Source organism: Scophthalmus maximus, chromosome 10 (assembly GCF_022379125.1).
Source record: "Scophthalmus maximus strain ysfricsl-2021 chromosome 10, ASM2237912v1, whole genome shotgun sequence".
NCBI lineage: Eukaryota > Metazoa > Chordata > Actinopteri > Pleuronectiformes > Scophthalmidae > Scophthalmus > Scophthalmus maximus.
The window spans coordinates 14,890,646-14,918,012 of record NC_061524.1 but is presented as its reverse complement, the minus strand read 5'-3'; the positions used below and the strand labels follow the sequence as shown (position 1 = coordinate 14,918,012).

At 39.9% G+C, this 27,367-nt stretch overlaps 2 protein-coding genes across 3 annotated transcripts in view; one reads left to right on the top strand and one right to left on the bottom strand.

Annotated features, from left to right (window-relative positions):
* morn4 (MORN repeat containing 4) overlaps positions 1-1,309 on the bottom strand; it is a 9,010-nt gene extending 7,701 nt beyond the window's left edge. Inside the window, exon 1 of the mRNA XM_035605181.2 lies at positions 955-1,309. The gene's annotated coding sequence lies outside the window, so the exon portion shown is untranslated. The remainder of the gene's footprint in view (positions 1-954) is intronic.
* Positions 712-27,367, top strand: wu:fc17b08 (ligand-dependent corepressor). Of its 2 annotated transcripts, none has more exons than XM_035605176.2 (7): positions 712-853; positions 10,084-10,149; positions 10,866-10,945; positions 11,246-11,378; positions 11,674-11,994; positions 12,134-12,230; positions 20,879-27,367. In XM_035605176.2, exons 1-7 carry the CDS (start codon positions 757-759, stop codon positions 25,563-25,565), a joined length of 5,481 nt encoding a protein of 1,826 aa, XP_035461069.1. In that variant the 5' UTR covers positions 712-756; the 3' UTR covers positions 25,566-27,367. The 2 variants fall into 2 exon arrangements, with proteins under 2 accessions (XP_035461069.1, XP_035461070.1); XM_035605177.2 differs by lacking the exon at positions 20,879-27,367 and adding an exon at positions 14,308-20,737.

Below are 27,367 nucleotides of genomic sequence, written 5' to 3'. Positions count from 1 at the left end.
TAAGGAATTCGAGCACTCGTACCAACCCTGCTTATATCTGGGTTGATATAACAGATTATTTATCCATATGCTCTATTCTCCTCCCTCAGTATATCTTCTCTTGACCACCACCCCGGTGCTCAAATCACTTCACTGGCTCCCTGTCCCATTCAGAATCCAATTCCAAATTCTTACCATCACCTACCAAGCTGTTCACGGCCGGGGCCCCTGATATATATCTGAACTGTAGTGTAAGATACCCTTATCCTCAACCCCGCTCCCTCAGATCAAACTCACCTTAAACCTGCTTTCAGTTCCACACACTCGCCTTAAGACTCGTGGTGACTGAGCATTTGAATCAGTGGCACCTAAGCTGTGGAACACCCTACCAACCGGCATCCGGTCTGCTGGTTCAGTGACTTCTTTTAAAAAGGGCGCTAAAGACCTTGCTTTTCAGACAGGCTTTTGGGTTACTTGGTTATGTACCCTGTGTTTAGTAATTGTACATTGGACTGTTTTTATTACTTGTATTACTATTGCTATGTAAAGCACGTTGTGACATGTGTCTGTGAAAAGCGTTATAGAAATAAACGTATTATTATTATTATTATTATTATCTCACAGACTAACTGACATAAGGGCTCTTGCTTGTGAACGCAGCCTGTGAGCAGCTCCCCTCCGGAGCGGTTTCCTCCCCCTGCGCGGCGGCGCGCGCGCACACGGCGCCGAGCGCTTCCTCTTCCCGTGCTGGTGCCCGCCAGAGAAGAACGATAGAAAATGGCGAGTCAGTGCAAAAGGCAGCAATGCACGATCGACAGGCGCGGCTTTCGGCAGGAGCTTGACTCGTGGCGACACAAACTCATTCACTGTGTAGGTAAGGACAACGTCGGCGACGCGCGGCACGATTCGGCCGGTTGAATTCCGCCTTTGTGGCGCCGCGAGCGGCGCAAATAACCATCTATTCCCCGGACTCACTTGGGGCATCTCCGAGCGACTTTTTTTTTGTCCTCCACCTCCACCGTTTCCTTCCTCGCGGCAGCAAGCCGGAGCACTTTGCTAGGCGCTGCAGTTTGTGTCCGTGTTGGGCCACTTCCTGGGTTTCGCCGCTGTTTGGACGGTTCCTCGTTTCCAACCGTAGACTTTAGCGATCTGCTGGCGTCGCTTTAGTTTGTTTAAAGGGCACCGCACTTCTTTTTAAAGGGAGTGTCACCGGGCGTTGCGTCGGCCGAAAGACCCCCGCTCGCCGACGACGCGCGTCCCCGTGTGATGATACTGTATTTTGGATGGGGGAGGGCGACACACGCTCGCGACGCATGTTTCCAGTTAACATCTACATGACTTGTTTTCTCGGCTCGCCTCCCGTGGGCGCGCATTACTGCATTGAGGAAGTGGCTGCGACCCTAACCGCTGTGGGAGGTTCCATTTCCGTCCACAGCCCTATAAACTTCCCCGAGGTTTAATGTTACTTTAGTGTGTGTGTGTGTGTGTGGAATTTAAAAAAAAGACTGTTGGTGGATTAATGGTTTTTAAAAAGCTCTTTGTACCGCGTACACCTGTGTGGCGATGTCTGTAAATGACTGTAATTTTGTGGTAGTAAAGCCAAAGAGGTGCCACCAGAAGGGGCTAGCAGAGCAGGCGATAGCCCACTGGAAGGGCTTGGGCTTGGAAGATGTGTTAGCCGGGCATGGCTCATTTCAGTCAGCTGGTCCTAGGCCGGTCACGGTATCTACTTTTTGTCGCGCGATGTATTGTCCCCCCCCAAATTAGCGCGATAAACTGTATAATCGTTGATATTGAGAGTGAATCGCGTGAGCCTGGTCGTTGCGCGTGCAAGTCCGACGCGAGTCGTGCCGCTGATCAGAGAAACGTTATCCAACATTTTTAGAGAAATGCATATTTTCTGACATTTTATAGTGATTCATTAATCATACGACAAGGACAGAAGCAGCGGGACTTGGCCGGACGCTTGCTGACGTTCATTCGTATGTCAAACGGGCGAACGCGCACGTAGACACAGTGGCTGTTATTGAGGTCGATAAAAATTATTGATGGCATATTCACGTGTCGTACGATAAGTCGATAATGTGATTATCATGACAGGCCTAGTTGGTCCAACACTTTATTGCAGGCAAAAATGTCCTTCAGCACCACTGGCAAGTCAGTTGTTGTTTTTTAAACTTAACCTATCAACTGCTTGAGGGATTTGCACCGATTTTTGTACTCAAATTCATGGTTACCAAGATGATGTATGCCACCGACCTTGGTGTCCCCCTGCCTTTAACGATATCGCCACCATGACCGTGAGGTTTGACATGGTTTTTTGTTGAACTATCTTGACAAGTATCACACAGGATTGCAGCGAATGTTGGAACATATGCAAAGGATGAACAAAAAAATGTATTTGATACCATTGCCTTTGATCTTTTGCTAAAATCAGGTGAAGACTTGCCAAACTGGTTTGGTTTATATCAAGACTTTGCGTTCATTGCTAAGTACAGTAAATTTCGCCAAGCTACCAGGCTAAACCAAGATGATGGTTCCATGGTAAACATATACCTGTTTACATAGGCATGCCAACATGCCTATACTAAGCAGGTATAACGCTCCAGTGTGTCCAAGTGCAGCCTCACAGAGCCAATAGCCTGGCTGTAGACTCTTTTTCTCGTGACAAGAGCTCTGGTTAGGATATTTCAAGTACATAGAATATTTAAATCAATTAAACTACATCTCAAGTTTATCCTCACTGGTCTGTGGTGCACTATATGCAACGTAGGTCTAGTATCCTGCTGCTGAACAAAACACTGTTTATTGTAAACAATGTAATGTTACTCCTCAGATGGCAAGTAGACACAACCTGTTGCCGTGATTTTACATCCTGTTGCTCTGCATCAAGTGACGTAAATAAAATCTAAAAACATTTGTGACTGCTTCTTTTCGACTGTAAAGGTTTCTGTTTTTTAAATATGGCTTTCTTTTGAGACACGTGATTAATCTAATATATCCCTCCATGGGCGATAGGGAGTTCTCTGTGATATGTTTTATCCTGTTGCACATACTGATAAATGGCCTACATTTACATTAGTAGTTTCACACTGTTTGATTAAAGCGCTTGCAGAGGATGGAGAGGCCAATTTTAAACCCATGTCTTGTCAACCTCCTCGAGATTCGGTAACATAGCAACAGCAAATGTGGACACTTGGCACTAACACAGATTGATCATACAAATGAGGAGTGGAGAGTTGCTAAAACATTACATGAACAATGCACACGTTGCATTAGGTGAGCCTCATGTTAACTGTAAATGGTTGATATTTTGATTATTTTAAATTTTATCAGTCTCAAGTGTTGGTCCTGTATTGGTTCATTAAGGAATGTAGCTTGCATCATTCAGGGACTAGTTCCATATTATGCAAATCTGTCTGCTTTTGGCAGAAGAAATGTTTGCCGAAATCGATTACTAAAATCTATTTTTCAGTCCTTGTATTTGTAAGGGGCGGTGCAATGTTTTATTCCGTACAATATTATAATTTAAAAACCTAAACATGCACATATGTAGCGTTCTTCCTTGTATTTTTAGCACAATGTAAAACTGGATTTGAAATAGAATTTGAACCACAGGATACTTAAATGCATTTAAAACCCAGATTGATACTTCTGACACAGCTGATCTCAAAATGTCACATGAAATAAATCTCACTTGAAGTGGCTGCCATGTATAGTCTAACTGAATGTGTGACTTATAGTATGTACAAGGCATTGCTTACGTGTGTATCCCGCATTCGCGAGAAGTTAAATTTATAAAGTGAAGTTTCAGGAAGTGGTAACAATGAATTTCACATAATATCTATGTTTTCCCATAATTTAAGTGTGTTTTTGTGGTGTGGTTTCTGTTAAAAAGGCCAGGTATTTAGGGCAGGTTAGATGCGGATGTCACAATTAGAAAATAACATTCCACCTAAAGTGTTCAGCCTACTGCAAATGTTCCTCATAGAGCAGTTAAACCAAAGCTATGTTCAGTATTATGTTTGATGTTTTGAATGAACACCACATATTTTAGTTGTAAAAGTAGTGGCACAGGTGAACATTGGTGCTTGATATCACCTATTTAACACAGGTTCTTAGTGAGGACTGTCAGTTTAAATGACGTACGTTTAGCGGGTTGTATGTTCTGATCCACCACAGTCCACAATACTAGGTGGGCTGTGTGCACATCATTGAAAAGAAAATGTAGCGAATAATAGCTCTCTGACTAGTCACTAGCTCCAGACCCCGGACTGTTTCCCCTTTATATTGACAAATGTTCCTTGTCTTTGGACAATAATTGTAAAGCTGCAGAGTACATGACAACAGCTTCAGTCTCTTGGCTGCAGAATAGCATTCTGTCCATGACAACAAGGACATACTTTTGTTTGGCTTTTTGGTGGAGAGGGCTGTACGCCACCACCACCCTGCTGACGCTGAAATGGACATTTTGTCTTTGTGTGTTTAATGTGAGCAGTAAAACTGGTTGGCAGAGACAAGGGCAATTGTTCCACAGAACAGCAGCAACAATTGTTTGTATGTTTGCCTTTTACATGTGTTCATGGTCCATCAGCCTCCAGATGTAAACGCTGCTGCTGAAATGTGCGTTCTGTCTGTATTTGGGAAAATTTGGGCTCAAGCGGCTCCAGCTGACATTTGAAAATGCCTAGAATGCCAGTCATTCATACTTGCATTTGACATATGGGCGAGTGGGAATAAGGGTTTGCTCAAATGAATAACAAGCAAATATTGACACCAGGCATACTGTCTTGTTCATAATTTGAACTTCACCATGGCCTAGTTTCTGCTCCAGCATGCCCACTGTGATGTGCTTTTGGCCTACATTTTCCTAATTAGCAAAAATAGCTGGTTGAGGTTTGTTGACATTTTGTAAAACCTGACCAACAGCTGTTTCAAATGAAATGCACTGTCTTTGATTGTGCGTTTATCTGTGCATGCACCTTTTTTTTCTTCATATTTGCCTTAAACTGTAGCAGTCTCATATTTGTTATGCTTCTTGCTGCGTTACACCATCTGACTGTCAGTTTGCATCATATCACATTAAGTATTCAGTGAGTGTTTTTTCCTCCATGTAGATGTTGCTCAAAGCTGCTACGTCATTGCGCGCTGTAAAGCCTGATCCCACTACTGTATACTTGTAATGAACACACTGTGTAGTAGCCAAATTACATTTCAAAGCACTGCTTTGCTCAAGCCCAAATAATGTCTACGCTTGACTGTCGACCTGTAACAAGTTCCTTTTTGTTGAAGTACAGCAGACAACAGTAAATGCTTTTTGTATGCTTAGGCAGTGAGTCTTGGTGACATGAGGATGAAACAAGACATGTACTGTAGCTCAGCTAATTGTGCAACTTTGTCATCTCTGTGCTCATCTTCAGCCCTCAGCCCCCCCCCCCCCCCCCCCCCGCAGGATCCTACATCTTTATTGCTCAGGGTTAACAGCGACTCCCGTCACACAAAATTATACTCTCATGAGCATCACGATTTAAACATTGATTTTAAAGGAAAAAAAGATGCCATCTTAAAAGATAAAAAATAAATATTGATGGTTAATCCCTCTTATACATCCAAAGGCTTTAGCCCCCCAAAACTGCTACATTTAGTGAGGTCTATTTCGCTAGAAATGGATTTGAGCTAAGGGCAGCTCTGCTCTGTGAGCTTGTGGTCACTCCTTCTGAGATCGTATGTGTACAGTAGTTACAGTGGGGGATGGGTTGAGTGGGGGTTGATGCTGCACTGTACACCCTCAGCAATAGAGCGGCAGAGGGAAGGGCAGCTCATCCAGCAGAAACAGCGCTGCAGTCTCATAATGAGGCCAAATGTTAGCATTATATCACCATTTTTGTGATCTAGAAATCATGGACTTAGAAAGTTACATTTTAAAATGCGGGTTGTAGGGATAACAAAAGACAAATAGGAGGAACCTGCATGCAAGTCCCTCACACTTATACTAGTGTTTTTAAAATGTATACGTATTGTCTTCCTGCTGCCCACTAGATACGGTATAAAAATTGTTATATGCTGGCATGATCAAATAATGTGGGTTGTCAGGAAAAAATTACTTTTTCAATCTGGTGATTGTTACTTGTAAATGGCCAGGTGCAAGCATGGATTGCAGATAAGTGGGTGTGGCTACCTCTGGTTGCCAAGGCTCTGGAAGTGAAAGATATTATATGGCTTGCTGTTTGAGCTTTACTAACACATGACATTTTTCTGGTTGAATCATAACAAAGTAGAATATGTGAAATTGCTGGGCCATTATAAACATTCGGTAACACAAATTATGTTGAATGTGCTGCTCATGGCATATTGAAGACTTTGAGTTCTGAAAATCTTGCTGAATTAATCAATTCACTTTTATTTTGCATCAATTTGTGTGAACTCTAACTATGATATATAGTGTTTTGCTCTACACTACTGTTATCATTTTGGGACTCTGGTTGGCGTTTGTCTGATAGCAACTGCTGATGAGCCTCTTGCGCAGGTTACTCCAGTATAGTGCCATATAACAGTATATACAAAATGTTTTATATTAATAAAACATGTTGTAATGAATATGCACTGTGTAACGTACTTGCACTAAACTGCAAAAATGATAAAGTGGTTGCTCAGTGATTTTGGTCAAAACAACATTGACCTTTAGGTTGTACCACCAACCCATAGTGCAAGACTTCAGCAATAAGCAGTAAAGAGGTTTTATCATTATGTTCAGTGAACAGTGAAGTACAGCGTAGGTCAATGTTAGGATTTAGGAGGGTTAATCTGATCCTAGATCTGTGGGATTTCTATTTCTAAGTGAGGGCGGATAGGACAAGGGTGTCGCACAATCCAAATATTCCCTCTCTTCATGGCTCTGATTGGCTGTAGATGTAGGTCAGAGAAAGGCTAAGGCAGATTGGGCAGAGCGGTTGTTCACCGTGAGCGTACATAAGCTCCATGAAAAGACCTAAACATTTTCATGGACAAGGTTTGTGGCTGATGTAACTTAAATCATTTATCAAGGTACAGGCTTATAAATGTGTGTGTGTGTGTGTGTGTATATATATATATATATATATAGTACTGAAATTTGTTGAAAATCGCAGCCATAGTAGGATGCTATTATGAACCATATAGATTTATCATGGTGAGTGTAGGCCCTTGCATATCATGGGCTCTTAAAACCAACCTAAACCTAAACTTTACTTAAATTTGGGCTGAAATTTCAACGGCGTAGGAAATATGAAAACGCCAGTGCCCCAGTGTAGGGCAGTTTTCTGATTTGGATAATCATTTAGTCCTCCATTTTAGTTGAGCTGTGGCCAAGCCCACTGCAGGCGACTTGAAGCGTAGGGGCAAAAGATTTGGCTAGAGTAATTTCTCTAAATTAAAAATACAATTCAGTGCATTAAAAAAATTGTCTTTATAATTTTCTTGAGCTACACAAATGACCTATGATCAAAACTGTACATGATTTTAAATGCTGCACTTAAATAAATCTTCCCATCCAATAAAAAAAATAACTTTAGAATAAAATGATTAACTGTTTTTAATTTCTTTATAAAAAAAATGCCAACAGTGAAATTACACTTGAACCGCTTCCTTTTTTTATTACTTTGTTAAAATGGGAAACGTCAATTCTGGTTGAATGTATAGAATTGAATAATAGTTTGCAGGAAAAACGTTGCTGCTCTTATTGCCAGAAGAGTTGATTTTATTTTTCATTCCTACAAGGTCTCTTGATTTTCTTTCATTCATACCTCTGTGTGAATTAAGATGTGCCCTCATTTAATTATGAATTACTTGGAGGCAAGCATGTATTTGTAAATTCGAAAAAAAAGCCAGCAAGGGTTGGAAATAGAAATGTTCTTGAATCATCATTCTCTTAAATGGAGTTGGATGATTGGCATAATAAATGACTATCTCTCCAACAGAGCGTTAATCAGTAGAAAACAAAAATACCCAACAATTCTGGATAAAGAAAAAAATATTCTGACGAATTCTGTTATCATGAAAAGTTAGGCTTGTAGGCGTTTGTTTTCCCCCCATGTTTGCAAAGGATGAAGATTGTCAGCCTTATTAACCCGATACAGTTGTCACTGAATGTTTTTGCATTAGTCTATGATAAGTTTTAATTTTGTTGTGTTTTGCCTGATGTTATATAATACATGGGCTCCCTTTTTCCCCCTCATTATCACTCAAACCTTTAAACCTTGTGCTTATAAATGTATCTGGAGGCTATCTGATCACTATATATGAAACCAGATATGTGTAGCAGCAGCTCAATGGTGGCCTAATTCCCTCTTCAGCGTAACTAATTGGTGAAAGTTGCATTAAATTGGAAATAGACCTTTAAAAGCTGAACATTACCATCTTATTTCTGCATCCAAAAGTGCATGACATACAGAATCTAGAGTTAAGTGTAAGGCAAGCGATACAGTAACTCATAGGTGTTTTTATTCCATTTATTGTGTATTTTAACTGTGGCCATTATTCAATCTTTTTATAAACTCATTTATTTTGTAGGGCTTGCATGACAGCTACGCACGCTATTAATATTTTATCCATTGCACATGCAAGCGGCATGCTCCTCTGAATTTAAGTTGCAAGTCCTAAAATGGGGCTTGTGCGTAGAGGTTTTTTTCATAAGCCCCTGCACCACACTACAGTACACTCTGCCGGTTGGTGTGCCAAGTGTTAATATTGCCTCAAAGTCATGGTTTACAGTATGGCACATTTTAAATGCCCTAAACAGAATTCCTGAAGAGTAGTTTGATGTCATGGCGCTGCTCTGTCAAACGAAAGTGGATGACCTACTTTTCTCCCCCTGCCTCTGAAATATTTCAGAAATAGGATTGGATAGCTTCAGCTGAAGTCCTGTGCACTAACCCAGAAACAGACTCACGTTGCAGCTATAGGCAGGGCTGTGTTTCACCACTTTGCCCCCTCGCCTTTATGTTTGGCTGTTGAAAAGTGGGTGGGAATTTGTAGGGAAGCAGAGCGAGGGCATTTTAACAGAAGACAGCCTTTATATGAATTCACTGCGAGTTTAGGAAGACGGCATACTGTAAGTTGGCCTTTACTATAATGTGTAGTTTAGATGACCATTTCAACACATTTTGCTAATTTAATTTGAGATTTTCAATTTCATTAAGAGCTAGATATTTTTTTAAATTTTGAATGCTACTAATGCACGTGTTTTACTTTTAGGTTTTAACGTAGCTCTGTGAGTGTTACTATTTCTGTGAGAATGGTTTCAATCATTATTTTCTCTCTTTCATTAGTGATTCAGTTCAGTAGACAGATGTTCCCTCTGACCTCTTCAGTGCTTCATTTAATGCATGTCGTGGTTTAGGATTGGTTATTTTGACCCCGTGGCATGGTTATAGAAGCCCTATGCAGCATAACACACTATCTTTCAAACAGCTGTGACTGTAGGATACCACTGTCTCAACACTATTGCTGTTGCATCCAGCATTTTGTAAGTTCTTTTACGTGTAAACCGTATGACTCAGTGGACCATGATTTGTTTTGTCTTGCATTCCAAATCTGTGATATGATGTTGGTACTTTGACACCATCAAATACAAACCTTGTTTCTGGCTTTTTCATTTTAATGTTTCAACATGCAGTCACTCCCAACTCTGTAGGTGCTGTAGTTGCTTGGCAACAGGAGGATGGAGTGCATGTATTTAGAGTTGAAGTCAAAACCTGGGGTGAAAGCTATTAGTGTGTGTTTTAACAGAAGTGCACGAGGTTGCTGACAGCCAGGGGTTGTCAAGATGAAGTAGAATGGCAAAGACAAGCCTGAGAGTATGGAAAAGATGTTATCACATGAAATGTCAGTGATGCACAGTAGACCAATTTTTTTCTTCCTTTAGTATAACAAATTAATTTGGGCCCTAGGGCACATGTGCTTTGATTCATTTGAGACTCTGACATGCTGCTGTTTGCTTCAGCACCAAGCCTTAATTAGGACTAAATCTTAAAAAAATATCTAGTCCAAAATGTATATGTTCAGTTTGCTGTTTTATGATTGCCATTGACAACAGCACATTTAATTGGATCTCATGTCTTTCTTCAGGTTTTGAGAGCATTCTTGAAGGCCTGTTTGATCCAGAGCTGGTAGAAGACCTAAAATTATTTAAGGGTAAGTATCTCTCATACCATTTCTTTTTTATCATAATCATGGCCACCATCATACAAATGTATGAATGACATGAATGAGAAGGTTTTGGGATTTGAGTGTTATCTGCTATGTGTTCATTTTGACAATGCTGCTGCATTGTACCATCTGGTACCCCTCTACATTGACACGACAAGACAACCCCTCTGGCTGCAGAAGACAAGATGCCTTGTGTTCCTACAAAGTTGGTGTTTTGGGTGGCTTGGGGCCAGTGCAAAAGTCTACAGTGTCCTACAGACATTTTTACAATGCAGGATATTAATGAGACAATAGTGGTCATTATTTAGGTTTTCATTGCTTATGCAGTGACTGGACTGTCTAAGTAGACTTTCTACACTAGTACATGTGTAGGCAGGGTACTGAGAATTAATTTGAACTGAATAAGTCTCCTTCCTTCCTACTAAAACAAATTAAAATAACCTTCATTATTGCCCACTCATTGCATTTCTGGCATTGAATTGTTCTCTGAAGAATATTCGATTCAAACTGAATATTTTTTCACTGCAGGTCTCAAACTACGCTAGCCAGTATGGTTGCACATTATGGAAAGAACCAGAACCTTTTTAAAAGGATATTATATATATCCACATCAGACAAGGCTTTTGAAGGACCTTTGTTATTTACAGTAGGTTACAAAAACTAAAGAACAATGATGTTTATCATCTGTTTTGTGTCCACAGACTCTGAGCCAATAGCAGTGTCTGACTGGTCATTCGATGAAAATTGTCTGTTTTGCTGTTTGAGACGAGACAAAGTGAAGGTAAGATTTCTTGGTTTCTTTAACCATTATTCTTGAAACTCTGGTTTAAAAAAAAAAAAAAAAAAAAAGCATAGGATATACGATGAAGATCAAAATCTAGACTAGAGGCTATAATTACAGGAGGTTTGCTTGAAGGACAAGTTGTTGTTTAATAACCTCAAGTGAAGGGAAATCTGAATAAAAAATAAACTTCTTATGTCCCTTTCATTATGTATGTATCCTGTTCGCTGAATACCACTCGCTATCCATTGACAAGGACTGTGTGAAAACCACTGACTTAACAGATTTTTCATTTGATAGGAAAACTTAATTGGCTTAAACAAGGAGGGGCTTGAAGATACACCCAAACCTCTCCTGGTGAAAGATCCGACCACAATCAGCAGACTAGAGAAACAAGCTGAGGAGTTTCTCAATGCAGTCCTCTACAGAAAAGGTGAGTGGATCAGTATTTTGCATAGTTATGGCACTAACAAGCTTACTACAAGAAGTCATGCCGCAGACAAGATGGGTGACGTCAACCATTGCATAGTATGCTTAAATCTTAATATCAGCGTTTATTTTTCTTTGAATGAATTCAGATGCCCACAACTACCGTCTTTATGGCCTAAGGAAAATTAGTTGAGCATGTTTTTTTGGGGGGTTTGTTTTTGTAGTCTGGGTACCAAACTGTCTTTTATGAAACTGCTTCTGTCCTTACAGTTTTTGCCTTGTATTATTTTTCCTTTCAGATGTGCCAAATTTCTCGGATCCAAACATTCCAATAGTCGCTCGGGAGATCCTTCAGAGAATGATCCGACAGTTTGCTGCCGAATATACCTCAAAAACCAGCCCCACTCAGGACAGTTGCTCAGACTCTCAGCCTTGCTCTGACCAAAGCCTGCCGACTCCACCCTTGCTCGCAGGGGCTCCTCCTTCTGCCAGTCCTGCTGCCACCCTGGCTGGGCCTGCACACAACCAGAACCCTGTCCTCAGCAAGCTCCTCATGGCTGACCAGGATGCTCCTCTTGACCTCACCATCAAGAAGCCCCCAGCTGAGCCCAGCGAACAAGGTAGGGAAGTTAAATAGTTCCCTAACAGAACAGCTTATTTAGGGCTCAGGTAGTGTATAGTTGATAGGTCACAAGAATAAATAATTGAGTCTAACTGAGTTTTCTTTCCTTCCTTATTTCTTATTTTATGTTTTTACAGATGGAGTCCTCGACTTATCTATCAAGAAGAACCGCCACAGCAGCAACCTGGCTGTCCGTAGTCCCTGCCTTTCTCCAGCCACACCCACGCTCAAGGGGTAAGATATATATTTTTTCTTTGTCTCTTTAATCTTCAGTCCATAAGTAGTAATCTTTTTGATTATATTTTACATTTAGTTCAGGAACATACCACCAAATGGATTTGAAATGAACTGGAAAAATGTAGTACTGGTTATTTGTAGTGTATCACTGCATTGACATTAGCGGAGTCCTGAAATTGGAGATTACTCAGCCAGTTGATTGCTTGATGAAAATGAACAACGCCAAACAGGGTTGTGCTAACAGAAATGTTTTTTGCCACAAAGAAAAAAGAAAAAAAAAGGTATTTTTACCAACAGCAACAGAGGTAAACATCTTCCATGTGCTACTGCTGCTTGAGTCGGCTATTAAGCCTCACGCCAGCACACCCTAGAGGATGCAGCTTGCATCGTGTTCTCATTCAGAATGATTTACTCTGCAGACCTAAATGTTCATGCAGCTGCCTGCTCCTCACTTGTTGTCTGACAGGACAATGGAATTACCAGCTAGAGACTGAACGAGCAGCATCTTGTTAGTTTCTGAAATATTGTGGCTTAAAAGGATTCTGTTAGTTTGGACTTTTTAATTGGTTTCTGTTCATTGTTGTCTGGCAAGGCACTTACTGGCCTAATGATGAGTTACTACAGGACTTACAGAGAGATATATATTCTTCTTAGTATCATCTATATGCAAGGTGAAAAATTCATTAAAAAAACATAGACAATTGCGACAGATTTCAGAGTAAACACCTCACTCACAGCGGTGTTAAAATAAATTCATTCACATTTGCATGCAGTGTTTCACTATGTAGGAAAGATTGCATTGAGTTGGTTTGATATCAAAATGTAAGCATTGCCTGTACGTCATACATGCTTCCAACAAACATAATGCCACATGATCCTCTAGAGCGTAGTAAAATATAAATGTCCTTTTAATCCCATTCATCCAAATCAGAGGGCTGTATTTCCAACTTTAATTTTATTCACTTTAGAAAGAAATTGCCGTTTTATTTCACACTCATATCTCGAACATATCTTTATCTAACTAGGATTCAATGTTTTAATTAGTTTGTAGTCGTTTGTTTTCCATGAGACCAGAGAATTTTAATTCTCTTATACTCAACTGAGCTTGACGTACCTATTATTATAATATATATTAGAAATATATTGTTTGGATTAATAAAGCACCGGTGGCTTTGCATTCTGCTCCTCTGCTGCTTTGAGTCTTTGAGACCTAAAAGGGATGAAAAAAGCTGCTTCTTTCTTTTTACCCCGAATATGATATACAATGTGTACACTGTCCTCAGTTTGATAAGAATGGCTAGTATCTCTAGTATAGGAAAACTATCTACATTTAAGGTCTGTGGAGAAATGACAGTTTCTAAATTCCCAAGAGGGGCATCAGGCAATTTGACACCCAAGCAATGTGTATGTAGTGGAAACTGCAGAATAGCTCCTATTTGTGTTTGGTTGAAAAACATATAAGCTTTCTTTTAAAATAATTCCTTTTAATTAGTTTAAGTCATCATCCTTCAGTTTAGTAAGTGAGGTTTTGAGTTTCAGACACAACCCTGCTGGCTTACTCTTTTATTGCTGTGCTTGTTTAGTGGTAACGTCACACACAAAATATCAAGAGCTTTAATTTACATTATTTATTTACGTATGGCACAGTCATTATGCCCTGTTAAACAGCAACATGCCAAGCTGCAATGACAAATGTTCCCTCTTTCTGGCTGTGCTTTTTGATCCACGGCAATACTAAGACCTTTATGTACCCCTTTTCTTTGCTTTTTTTCCCCCACTGTTTCTTTGCCCTTTCATTTTGTTTCTCATTTCTTATGTTGATGCAAATTTGTAAACAAATTATTCAAGCGAGCGAATAAAAAATTCTCAAAACTCAAGCCTTTTTTGTTCTTAAAAGTCACACACACGACCACACAGTCAGTCATTCTAAAAGATAGTGATGTTACCAAAGCAAGATCATATAATAAAGGAGTGGCCAACATCCTCCCCACCCCAACCCATCCTCCTTTAGAAAATACAAAAAAAAGGCACTGTGCAAGCTCTGCTTACACCCAGTTTCCTTCCATCCAATCAGGCGATCCTTGAGAGCGGACGGACAGGTCGGGCTGTTTATGAGGAGCCTACAGGATGGGAGGAGGAGGGAGAATATCGGCCACTCCACCCGTTATAAACCTTCCTCGTCGCTTGCATACTCGCTGCACATCAAAGAGGAGGCCGATCTGGAGAGCGACCCAGAGTCACCTCCCAGCAATAACCACTGTTCCAGACCCACTGACCTTTTCAGAAATGGATCTACTTCCTGGAATTCCAAAACTCATTTTGGGGCTCTCCTCAAACTAAAAGCCAACAGCGAGGCTTCTGAGCACCTTAAAGACATCCCCAAGTTGTTGGAAGCCGCTGGACTTTTGACAAAGTCACTTGCCTATGAGAAGGGAAAACTCCAGGAGGGCTGTATGGACCACAGCCTCTCCATTTCTCATTCATCATCTTTTGACCTCAAGATTCCCCAAGTGCGAGTTCTGGCCGCAGGGACAGACCAGTCTTGGGATTCCTTGTCCACCGAGTATTCAGGTTCACTTAGCGAGAACAGTCTGGCAAAGAAGCTGCATGCGATTGTACCCAGGCACATCCAAAAAAAGCGCAGCAGAGGTCTTGATATCTCATGTTCGGAGAAGGAATACTGGCCTTACATCACTGACCGCCAAGCCTTGGGGGGAAACTATCCTGTGGATTCAGAGGGAGACCTAGGCAACAAACAGCCAAGGAAGAAACGCGGGCGATATCGACAGTACAACACTGAACTGCTGGAAGAGGCTATTGGGGTGGTGATGGGTGGGAAAATGAGTGTGTCTAAAGCCCAAACGATCTATGGCATTCCACACAGCACCCTGGAATACAAAGTTAAAGAGCGACTGGGGACCTTGAAGCATCCCCCCAAAAAGAAACTGAAGCTGATGAGCCAGGTCGAGGATCAGGGTGGTTCACGGTACACCGAGAGCAAAGAACTCCACATCCCTGAGCAAATTGTCTCTGAGAAAAGAGAGAGTACATCTGAAGAGAATGGGAATGATTTCCATGATGGAAGCCTCTCATCAAATGAGTGAAATCCGTAAAGTCCTAACAATGATGTGATTTTTAACCAGACAAATGTTGTATTTGCCAGACAGTGGTAGTAGCTGACTTGTTTTCGATAAAACCTTAACATTCGCGTGACTTTTGAACCAAATTACTTGTATTAATTATCTAGGTTTGTAATTTTACCCTTCACTTCTGGTCATTAATCGTCAATATGTTTGTGTATGGCCATCTATTTTAAACACTCCCCCTACCTGCCCTATATATATTGTGCTTAGAAGGCATACTTGCTGTTTGTTAGAAATGTATTACAGTATATTGTAAATTAATTTCAGATTATTTATGTAGGTAATGCAGGCTCTATAAATGTATTCTTTACACATAGTCAAACTGAAGCATCACTAAGGAAGTGGCGCCCCTCAGTGTCTTCTCTCAGTACTGTTTCGATCCTGTATGCCCTGCAAATATATGTAAAATGATATTTAACATTCATTATTCTAAAGAGTTAAAGTCTATGGATGACAGTGAAAATCTATGTCACTGTTATGCAAATACTTAAAATGAAATGGACAAAAGGACAAACAGTATATCAAATTATTATTATTTTATTATTATTCAAAAATGTCTATCAATTCCAATCACTATCCAAAGCATTTGTTTATTGTGCTTAGTGTGTCAGAGTAGCATGTGTCATTCTGTTGTCCCGAATGTCTGCTCTATATGAATGGTAATAGTTTTTTCATTGCCTTCACTGCACTCAGGATATACAACAAGTTCAGATCGGGATGCAATACTTGTCAGTCACAGAAAATGTTTCTATTAGATCATGAATTACTGTAAACACAAACACAGTTTACCTCAGCTACATGCTTAACAAAACCATTGCCTCATAAGTCACCTCTAATGGGGAAAGGCTGGCATGCCAACCCAAACAGCCCTTTGAGGTAACATTTCAGGACGTCTCTCTGACTGTGTGTGCGACTCTCAGATGTCTTCACAATCTACCTTAACTAGTTCTCAGTAGCATTTCCGTGCCAGTGTAAGCCTTCAGAACATTTCAGGTCTATGTGTTTTAGGGCTCGTCTTATTCAGATTTCAGGTATTATCTCTGGCATTTCTTTCATGAGAAATGAGAGGCAGGTTTTTTTTTTTGACTATCAAAATAATGCAAAACATTAGTATTTCTTATATATGATAATACAATATTTCTGCTTATTACACAGTACACACACACACCTCTTGCCTACGGCACATGATAAAGAATTGTCTCTTCAGCTTAATTATCAATACTCGCATGGTTTGCGAGGATGACTCTCCATTGTAGCGACCTTATTATTCACAGTCACATATAGTGCACTTGTCAGCAGATCATTTCTAACTCTAAAATACATTCAGGTTTTTTTGAAAATGTTCAGTTCAGGAAAATAAGATCAGTCTTGTGATCTAGGTGCAGTAATGTCATTTTTACAATTTCATAGCATCTTTAAAGTCTTTTCTGTTGTTATTAATTAAAAACTTTATCAAGCAATATTAGCAGTTAAGAGCTAACATGCTGGCTGACTGAGCTAGCTTGCTAATAATTTAGTAACCTTAATTGTTAGCTACTATTACGATCATGCCTTGATGCATGTGAAGCTATTTCTCAAGTTACAAAGGCAACAATTAAATCGAAATATATCTCTCATCCCTGTGGAGAGTAAATGTGATATTTATTAATCTTGTGTTTGATTAAATTTAACTGATTTTTGTGCACTTACAGACAGGCCTATATTTACTGTATTTATTTTGAATATCTGTGGATCATAGCAGTTATCCCTAATATTGTTAAGGGATTTTCTTTTCAAGTAAAAAACAAAAGTGAGGGTGTGGATTGACACTTCCCTGCCTTTGAAATATTGATTATTATTTTCCTTGAGATATTTTCTGTATTACTTTTTGTATCTATTATTTCTGTATTTGGTTTTACCAAAGCTCAGGTTGATGTTGTGTCCTTTTCATGAATACTATACAGAAGGCTTGGTCAAGGTGATGTCACTATACAAGAAGGTTAAGGTTAAAAAAACTTGTGGCCTGTTGCCATTACATGCCATTTTCACTGAAATTTTGCCCGGTGGACTAGGCAGAGGGAACTCCATGTTTAAACTCTTGGTCCATTATGTTTGCTCTATCGGGACACCCCATCGTGCATTACCACTTATACCTCAGGATATTCTATAATATGAGACCATGGCCCATTATTCTTTTATCAGTTTGATGCAAAGCTTTTCAGCACATTTTGGTTATTATCTTTCTGCAATTCTTACAGCCTTTTAGACGTACACAGTGTTGATTTGATGCACGTGGTTCTTATAGTAAATGTTTCCTTAACTACAAAGCAGTTGACACATATGTCATATATTACATAAAATTGTCCAGATTATAAGCATTTTTAGGTGAGAGTTGGTTTAGCAGTAAAATCTACCAAACCCTTGTTTGTTAACGGCCCATATAACAGTAGTATAACTTCATGTCAAATGTTTAACTTATTGCCAAATTTGTTGGGCTCCTCTTATTCTTAGTTGTTGCCACTTACACTAAAAGCAGGTATTCTTCAGTTAATTTCTTTGAATTATATATTTTGCATTTCCTCTCCCTCAATTATAAAAATGTTGACTTTGATTATCCACTCTACATGATCATTTTTTGAGCAGTTGATTCTCGTTTATGTAAGATCACGTAAAATCTAGTCACTGTCATTAATTGAATTATTTCTGCATTGACAATCATTCAGCATTATTCAAATATCAGTTTATTTTCTCATTGAGTTTTTAGTGCATTTTAACCAATATGTTAAATACATACAAGCGCTTTGGATTTATTGACAGGTAAAACATATTTTGTGATCCTCATTCTATCGTAGTGAATCAAGCGGCCAACTACCTCATCTGAAAAAACCCATATCAACTTCTACTATTCTCATAGCTGTTTTATGTAGCACTGTGTCACGTACACAACACAGTTTGTTAAATGGCGCATAGCTTACAGAAAAAGCTGTTATGATGTTGATGTAAACTGGAGAAAATCTGTCAAGTTCCACCATATGTAAATATTTTAGTGAATCCTTGTAGTTAATTGCACCCTGATCTATTTAATGATTTCGTTTTTTTGGTAGTTCTTTTTGGTTTGGAGATGGAGCGGTGTAGGCTCGTTGTTATTTGGACAGTTGTGACACAAGGATGGTCTCCTGCTTCAGGGAAACTTTTTTTCTGAAACTGGTGTTAGAGCTTATCTCTCCATATATACCTACTCAAGCTGATATGTTTGGAGTTGTTTTGTTGATACAGTATTTATTAGTCAATATTTATTAATTAATTGTTTTAGCATAATTTAATTAACCATGAATGGCTTTAATAAAACAAAAATAATTCATATAAGTATTTATAGACATAAGTATATAATGCTTAAGAGAGATATCTAACTGTCTTTCATGATAGATGTGAAGGGATAACATTTAAGATTGTCCCACTTTATTCTGACACAAGTTGGGTATATTTTGCTTGGCAAATATAATCCCTGAGAACAAAAGTCTTTAGATAATTCAAATGTCCCTCTCCATAAAATTTATGTACAGTTTTTTTTTTTTAAATATTTAATTCAACATTTACACTGTTTAAAGGAATGACACTGGTGTATTTTGCATGGTTGGACTAAATCATATGTGTCAGTGGGATGTTAGATGTTTATGGTAAAATATATCTTTGAAGATGTTTTATTGAAAAACCTGGGGTCTTGGTGTGTTTACTGTCCAGTAGATTAACTGTGATCTTGAAATATTGCCAAACCAGTTAAATTCTGGTTATTGATTCACTGAAGTTGTATGATAAATTCCATCACACAGTAGTTGGTAATATACCAGATTATTGATTTCCCTAATGTACAGTATATTAACATTGTGGATGAGTTAACACGTCCATGTTTGTGTGGTCGTAAATATTGTGGAATCGAGTTGTATTTTGGTTTGGTTCTGCTTGTTAGAGTTTTATTTTATTCCTCTGAAAGAAAAAGGCACATACTTTTGTGTCTGGTCCCTACTGCAATGCTAAATGAAATAGAGTGAAAATCCTCAGGGATGAAACCCTTACCACTTGTTATTCAGGTATTCTAGTTTACTCCTTAGACTTTCCAAGCAGGAATGTGAAGTTAATGAGCTTAGCAAAAAAAATTGGTTCAGGTTCCAGTTGCAGCAAATGTTATTTTTTTAATCTCTAAAATGTATTTTTTAATCTCTGAAAGTTACATTTGAGATATTTTTGCATGCTGGACAAATCAGTTTGTCTCATACAGCCAAAAATACCTTGATAAATATTTTATTATTTTTACTTTGTTGCATGATGAATGTCACCTTTTTTTTCAGTTCAATGCCTCAAACAGCACACATTTGTTTAAAAAAAAAAAAAGCATTTCTGAAGCCCTCAACAAAAAGTCCCAAGACTTTCTCAATTACTGTACATGCACGACGTCATTCACGTCTTCAACTTCAAAGGTTTTATTTTAACCTTTGTGATTTAAGGGTGAAGAACAAAATCTACAAATTTTACCTGCTGTAAAATTTCACTTTACTGCTTTGCTATATAGCTGAAAACTAATGAAGAGGCTACGTAGCAAACCTAAAACTAGATATCTTACCTTTATTACTATAGTTCAAAGACGAAATCCCAACAGATTGGGAGATTAATATATTGCTGGTTCGTTGTTATCAGATTGTTTTAAACATTTGTCTACTCAGCGTCAGCTTTTTTTGTACATGTTCATCTTGCAGTTGCTTTGCAAAGTTATTTCTCTTTTTTGATTTCTCAGTATAGCCTTGTGACATGTCACCTTTTCAGAATAAAAATAAATAAATATATTTTTTGGCATAAAGTGATGGTGTAAATGCTCCAAATGTATCGGAGGATTTTGTAATGGATCTACCTCACTGACACAACTTTAGCCAAAAACAATAAAACATGACCCCAGTTATCTGATTAATTTAGTTTTGAATAGGCACAAAGAAAAAGTCACTTGTAGTAGAATAACTAATTTCGCTTATGTTAAGTCATACCTGTTGTTTCTTTTACTTGTAAATTTGTCTTAAGTTGTTGATCACTTATAATCCTTTACACTAGTCATTGAATACACTAAAACTTTAAAGAAAGGAAAAACTCTATATTTGCCGGTAATGTATTTGTTCTCAAGTGATAAACTTGTGTTTGACTTGTTTTAATCGAAGTGGTCCTCCATTACTAAATGTCTTTTGCATGCAAAACATTTTCTTGATGTATACTGTAACAAAAAGCATCTCTGTGCAAAGAAAAAAATGTAATAGCTGTAAAAATTAATTGGTAAAATTCACTGGACGAATGATTCACTTTTAAAATCACTTATTCTTCTAATAAATATGCAATGATAAAGATTGTCATACATTTGTCAATTATTTCTCACAAACATTTAGCTCCACCACATTTTGACAATTTAACTAGTGAGTAATATGAACCAATGTTGCTTTGTCTTGTTGTGCTGTTACATCTATTCTTTTTTTTTTTCTCCCTCAGTGAGTCTCCTGACTTGCGTGTCACAAAGGCAAAAGACTTGCAGTCCACCTCCACACTGGAACAGTTCATGGCCAAACTCTGCCCCCACCATCAGAGACAGATAGTAGATGCCATTGGTTTTCTACAGACTGAGGTCAAAGCACTAGCATCCTCCAATACACAGCAAGCTTACAACTCTACCTCTGGGATACAGGGAAGTGCTTGTTCCACTGAAAAATCCACCGCAGTCACCCCTGAGAAGTCAAGCCCTCAGCTAAGATTTCCCAGCGAATCCACTCCCAAGTCAGGAGTCCAGGATATATCCCATTCTATCCCAAGCAGTTGTGCAATGGAGAAAGTCCCAGACAATGCAGTGTCACTGAAGACGTCAGTTACTGCTGGCTCTGCTTTGGATCTTTGCAGCCCTGGGTCAGGGAGTAACCATGCTTTGGTCACTCCCACCACTTATCCAGTAGACACGGACAACACCAGTCACGGTGACCATGCACCTCTTAAGATGAAAATCATGACCAGTAATGTTGCTGATGGTAAGAAGTTGTCATGTGTGCTCAATGCCTCTCTTTCATCTCACTCTGAAACTTCAGAAATTAGACAGGGAAACTCAAATTCAACCAACAGAATAGAGACTCACAGCGCTAGACTCAGCACTTCTGTGAAAAGACACAATCAGACCAGTCACATACATCAAGCTAGGCAAAGAGAGACTCTTGGGAATGCTAAAGATACACCAACCAAACTGTTTTCAGTCCACATGAGCATTCCTCCAGACTCTCCGCGGACTGCCAGGAAGACCATCAGGTCATCCTCCGATCTTCGGACTAGAGAATCTGCTTGTAGGGGAATGGTCGACCCTGATCTTGGCCACTGTGACATTGTTTTTATTGACAAACCAATTACAGAGTGTTTTAAGGAACAGCGGCAAAGCATACTTCCACGCCGCAATGCCAGAAAAAGCACCAGAGGTCATATGTATTCAGATGAAATCTGGGAGTTGAAAACTGTCCGCACATTGGCTGGTAGGGGAAACTGTCCTAATCCAATGCCAGAACTGATCACCCTGGTCACCCCAAAGCAAATACTTTCAAAGCCTGAAGGTGTACCCCCTGTGGATATGCCTTTTGCTGGATCATGCAGGGAAACAATAAATCAGCAAATGTCCACAGAAGAGTCAGATGAGAGTGTGATACCAGGGACAGGAGATGTGGTGGAGGTTGCAGACAGTGAAGATATTATTGTTGAAACTAGTCAAACAGATCAGTGTCAGAGCAAGGGGCAGTCTGCTCCTCCATCTCCAATAAAGTCCCCAACAGAGAACAAAGAAACTGAGATGAACACCAATGTAGACCTGGATAGAACTGCAGATCCAGGGACAGCAACAGGAGGGGAAGACAGTTTTGCCCAGGCTCCATCTGAACCAGGAACACATATTGAGCCTGAGCCTCAAGAAGACATACCTGAAAGTACTGAGCAGACAGAAGCTAAAACGTCAGCGGAACCGTTAGAGAATATAACCATAAAAGAAACTGAGCATGAGGTTTCATCAGATAATCCATGCAACAGTGAGCCTGTTCTCCAGGAGAATACAGCCCCATCACCCATGAATCAAGTTGAGGAAGATGTAGAGGAAAACGAAAAGGGCAAAATACAAGATGAGCATCCTCAGGAACTTCAGCCAGAGACACCGTTACATTATAACAACTCTGAAGAAGCAGAAGAATCCAGCATTGTTGATTCAGCAGAGGAGCCAATTGTGAAAGAGCTGGAGATGGAAACATCTGAAACTGTTGACAGTGTAACGCCTTCAGAGACTAAGGATAGTAATGATATTGACTATGACGTGTCCTCAAAGACACTTGATGCGCTCTTGAAGGAATTACCCCCATGGCGCAGAAAAAAAGGTACTGTAATCTCGCTGCCAAAGCGGTTAAAACAAACGAAAGCAGTGATAGTAGGTTTCGTTAATGGTAGACCCATATCAGCCTCTGACAGAAGTCTGCGTCGCAGGTCAAGTAACAGCGCCACATCACCTAACAGAACCCCAGTGAAATCTAGTCAGAATGTAGCCAATAAAACCTCTGTTGACTCAAATATTGATTCACCTGTTGAAAACAAACATTTGGAGACACATCTACCTGAAACATACATTCCTGTAAATTCAAATGAGACTGTTCCTGTGATTGAGCAGGTGACAGAACCATCTTCGGCAAGCCCACAATCTAAAGTTCCTTCAAGGACCAAACAAATCCAGAAACAAAAGAGAGTTCAGCGAAATCAAGATGGTTTGCCTGTCCTTTCTGATCAGCCTGTTGATAGTCCTCAGAGCACTGAGTCCAAACGGCAGCTTAGATCAGCCGGCCAGAAGCCAGACGGAACTCCTGTATCACCGCCCACTGGTGTCACTTCCGACACAACCCCAAAACCAACTGCTACCCATGCTCTTCAATCGACAGAGCTCCCCCTCCCCCTTCCATCGCCACTTCCTGCTACTTGTCCTCCTCTAATTGGATCATCTCCCCCTGCAGCCTCTGAACAGTCCCAACATAGCACAGTCCCAGAGACAACTTTAGAACTGAACATAGAAAAATCTCAGCCAGTAGAGACAACAGCTGAAGAAACGGACAAAATTGAAATAGGAAGTGGATTGCCATCCAAACAGAAACTAAGGTCTGCAAAGGCTGTAGATGATGGTAAGGATGAGAAACAGCAGATAAAACGTAAACGGGTTCTCAGAAAGGATGGTGAAGCAAGTGATACTGCTTTGTCACAGAAGCCAAACATAGCACCTTTGGAGGACAGGGCCGCAAGTGAGGATGATTGCAATTCTTCTATATCAGACAAACCCACAAGAATGCCATTAAGGAGTGAGGGCAGCAAGGCTGAAATGTTCCACCAGTTTGGTTCTCAGTCACCACCACTGGACAACAAGAAACTAGCTTTGAGATCACAAACAACGGCTCCACCTTCTACCAGTGGTTTCACTGTAGCTGGAAGACCGAGTGATGTAGCTTCCCCTACCAGAATAGAGAGAAAACTTAAAGCTCAGGCTAAGCCCACTCCCGTGTCTGGCACATCTCTATCACCCCACAGCTCAGCCATCCCTGACATTCCCTTGACAACAAGGCCCGAGCCCCCAAAACAAACTACTAACAAATTCTTTGAGACTCTAACTGGAGAAGAAAACCAACATCTAATTACAAATTTAAACATTAAGTATGATAAAATGCAAAAAGGCTGGGTGCAACTGGACAAAGAGGGCCAGCCAGCAACAAGATACAAAAATAAAGCAGACAGACAGGCAGCCATATGGAAAAGTAAACGCAGGGCCCGAAAACCAAAGTCTTCAGAGAACCAGAAATACTCACCAGTCCAAATGCTCTTTATGAAAGGTTTTAATCTCAGCAGTATTTGTCGCTGGTTCCTTGAATCAACAGAAACAAAGTCCCTCGTCATTGTCAAGAAGGTGAATACACGTCTTCCATCAGAAACGCAGCTGTGCTTCCACAGCTCATCTGGTGCTTCTGGGACATCTCAGGGGGTATTTCCAAGCATACAGGCAGAACGCTTAAAGAAACATTTGAAAAAGTTTGCCATCGCCTCTCCTGTGAAGAGCAACCCCAAAAGTCAGAAGTTGATTGCTAAAGCGCTGGAGCAAGAGGCAAATGCAGTTAAAGGGAAAGAGAAGAGAGACGCTCCCGGTACCACTCAGACTTTGACCAAGTCACACTCCTCTGCTAAAGCCTGCGCACAGATAGCTGAATCCCAGAAATGCTCTGGTAAATCGAAGAATCCAGCTAGTGCAAGGATCTTGAGGAAATACTCTAATATCCGAGGGAAGATGCAGGTTCAACAAACCAATGTTGGAATGAAAAAGGCATCAAAAACCTTAAAATCCAACAATATGAAAAAACTGGCCACCACAAAGTCTGCCGGGAAGTCAAATCTAAAACGTTCTCTGAAGGCCCAGAAGTCCCCCCTGCGTGTCAGCAAACAAATGAAAGAATCTGCAGCAAAAATGGCAAGAAGGAAAAAATTGGCCAGCAAAAGAACTGGAAAGCATCCTGTTCACGGGAGAGCAGCCAAGGCTCGTGGTGGTAGTGGTAGAGCTTCAAGAGACACAACTAAGAAACAATTGCCAAAGAGATGTTCTCGACGATTAGGGTCACCGAAAACATCTGAACAAAACCTTGTTGATACATCTAAAAACAAGATTGACAATAAAAGGCCAAGTGAACCAGAGAAGGCGGAGGTGGAAAAACCTGCTGTGACTAAAATGCATCCTGTAAAAATCCAAGCTAAGGAATCATTACATAGCACACTTGCTGAAATCAAAGTTACAGAGAATGCTTTTGAAACCTCTCAACAGAGCACGGATGCTAAGGGTCCAGCCTCACCTGACCAGGTACTAACAAGATCCCAGAGAAAAATCGAGGTGGCTGTCCCTTTGAGTGGGAGCCCCGGCCGTGCTGCAAAGCGGGCCAAAAAGTCCATGACAACACAAAAGGCATCTCTTAAATCAGGCAGGAGACCTGAGGAACCTGCGCTGACGAGAAGGGGCTCTTTAAAAAACCCTGCAAAGAGAAGTCAGGCAGCCCTGTTGCCACGCGGTGCGACAAAAGCGGCGACAAAGAGAGCTCGGGAGCTTTTGGAGACCCCAGCTAAGCGCACCAGGACATCATTCTCAAAATAAAATGGGCCTGTGGAGAGATCATCTTTATTAATAGGATTTTGTGATTTTCTGTTTTTTTTTTCTTTCTTTTATCTGGAATATATTCAGACGGACCAGAAGTATCTATTTTGTATTCTCACCAGACTTGCAGAGAATATCTTTGTCAGCGGGCAAGTATGGGAAGAAGGAACAGATGTTGAAACTCAAATATGCTTTTGTAAAGCTTCGGTGTGAAGTTGCAGATGTGACCGATTTATTTTCTGAGCATGTGCTGCATTTAGGGACTACAGACCAGTCCTACAGGATGTCTAGCTGATGTAGTTGCTGTTTGGCTTCACGATCCAGCACTCGACACGGCTGGAGATAACAAAAGGATAACACAAATCAAGCTATGATGCAAGGTTGCATAAATTCATCCTCTTTTGTTTCCTTCTTGTGTATAGTTATTGTTTTAGATTATAGCATGCACTGCATTTACTGTTCAGAGAGCTTGATGTGAGAAGGGCGATCCGCTTTTGAATAAAATGTTTTACTCACAAAGCAGTAGGCAGTGTGTATCTCCAGCCTGTCTTCCAATCACAACCTTGTGAATATGTGACTTTTGTGACCAGGTGCCTTATTTATGAAGTGTAAAAATAATAGAATGTGTCGCTAAATGTGAAAACCCCTGTCCTCCAGTTGTAACCGCTTTCAGTCCTTTGAGAGATGGTCGACATCCAGCTGTTTATGCTCCACACATGTTCCTCGTGCTTCATCGGTGAATTCTCACATTGACTGACGGGTTTGTTTTGTATGCCCATTATCCCAGAGCATTAACATAAAATGGTTGTCAATATAGTTGTATTTGGTGTTAAAACAAATATGGGGCTGAATTGTTAAAGCAGACAGGCATGTTCTGTATGCATCATTACTAAGGTTTGTGTTTTTGATGTTGTTTTGGGTCAGTTTTCATCACCTGCACCACTCTGCCACTGCTATCTGCTCATCACAGTGACTTTACTGAGTATTTTACCTGCTCCTGCCTGTGTTAAGTCTTGTTAACGAAACTGTTTCAGAACCAGAACCATTTTATTCCCCTGATCTTTGAAAATACTAACCCCAATACGAGACTATGCATGCACATTTAGTGCGCATTAAAAAGGCTGAACTGAAAAATCATCTGAGATGACTTTTGGATACTGGCTTGTGTGTCCACGCATCAACTGAAAAGTATGTATATTTGGTTGGTTAATGTGACTGAAGTTTATGCCCTCTTTAGCATTAATGGCACACTACAGGGTGATGAGTTCAGTCTCTTGATTATTCACAAGTCGGATATGACATTTTTCGAGGTAGTCCAGTCACACTTCTGAGTTGTGTATCCAAGTTTGTTGCAGTTTTATTAATGTTATTGTTTTTATTGTCATTGACTGTCAGGCAGATGTTCTCATAATGTGAAGTTGTTGTTTTTTGTTCTTTTACTTCCAGGTTAGTACCTTGCATTAGTGTTTTGTCAAATGAAAAATACCAGTTTTAGCACAGTGTTATTTTATTTTGGTCAGTTCTCTTTAGAGGGTAAATCATCTGTAAATGCAAAACATGTCTGTCATGTTTTTATTGTTATTTAAGAGCTCCATGTAGGCTAATACATTTAACAAATCTTCAACAGCCCACCAAATATCCGACATGAACATGTTTATTCTTTACAGTTGCTATTTAAAGATTTTGATTTTGTATATTAGAAAGAAATAACTGCTTTATTTGTGGTAATCCCAAGATTATTCATCTTTATGTTAAGAACTTTGTATTTTTGCTGGAGTTGATAAAAAGATGTTTGAATTTTA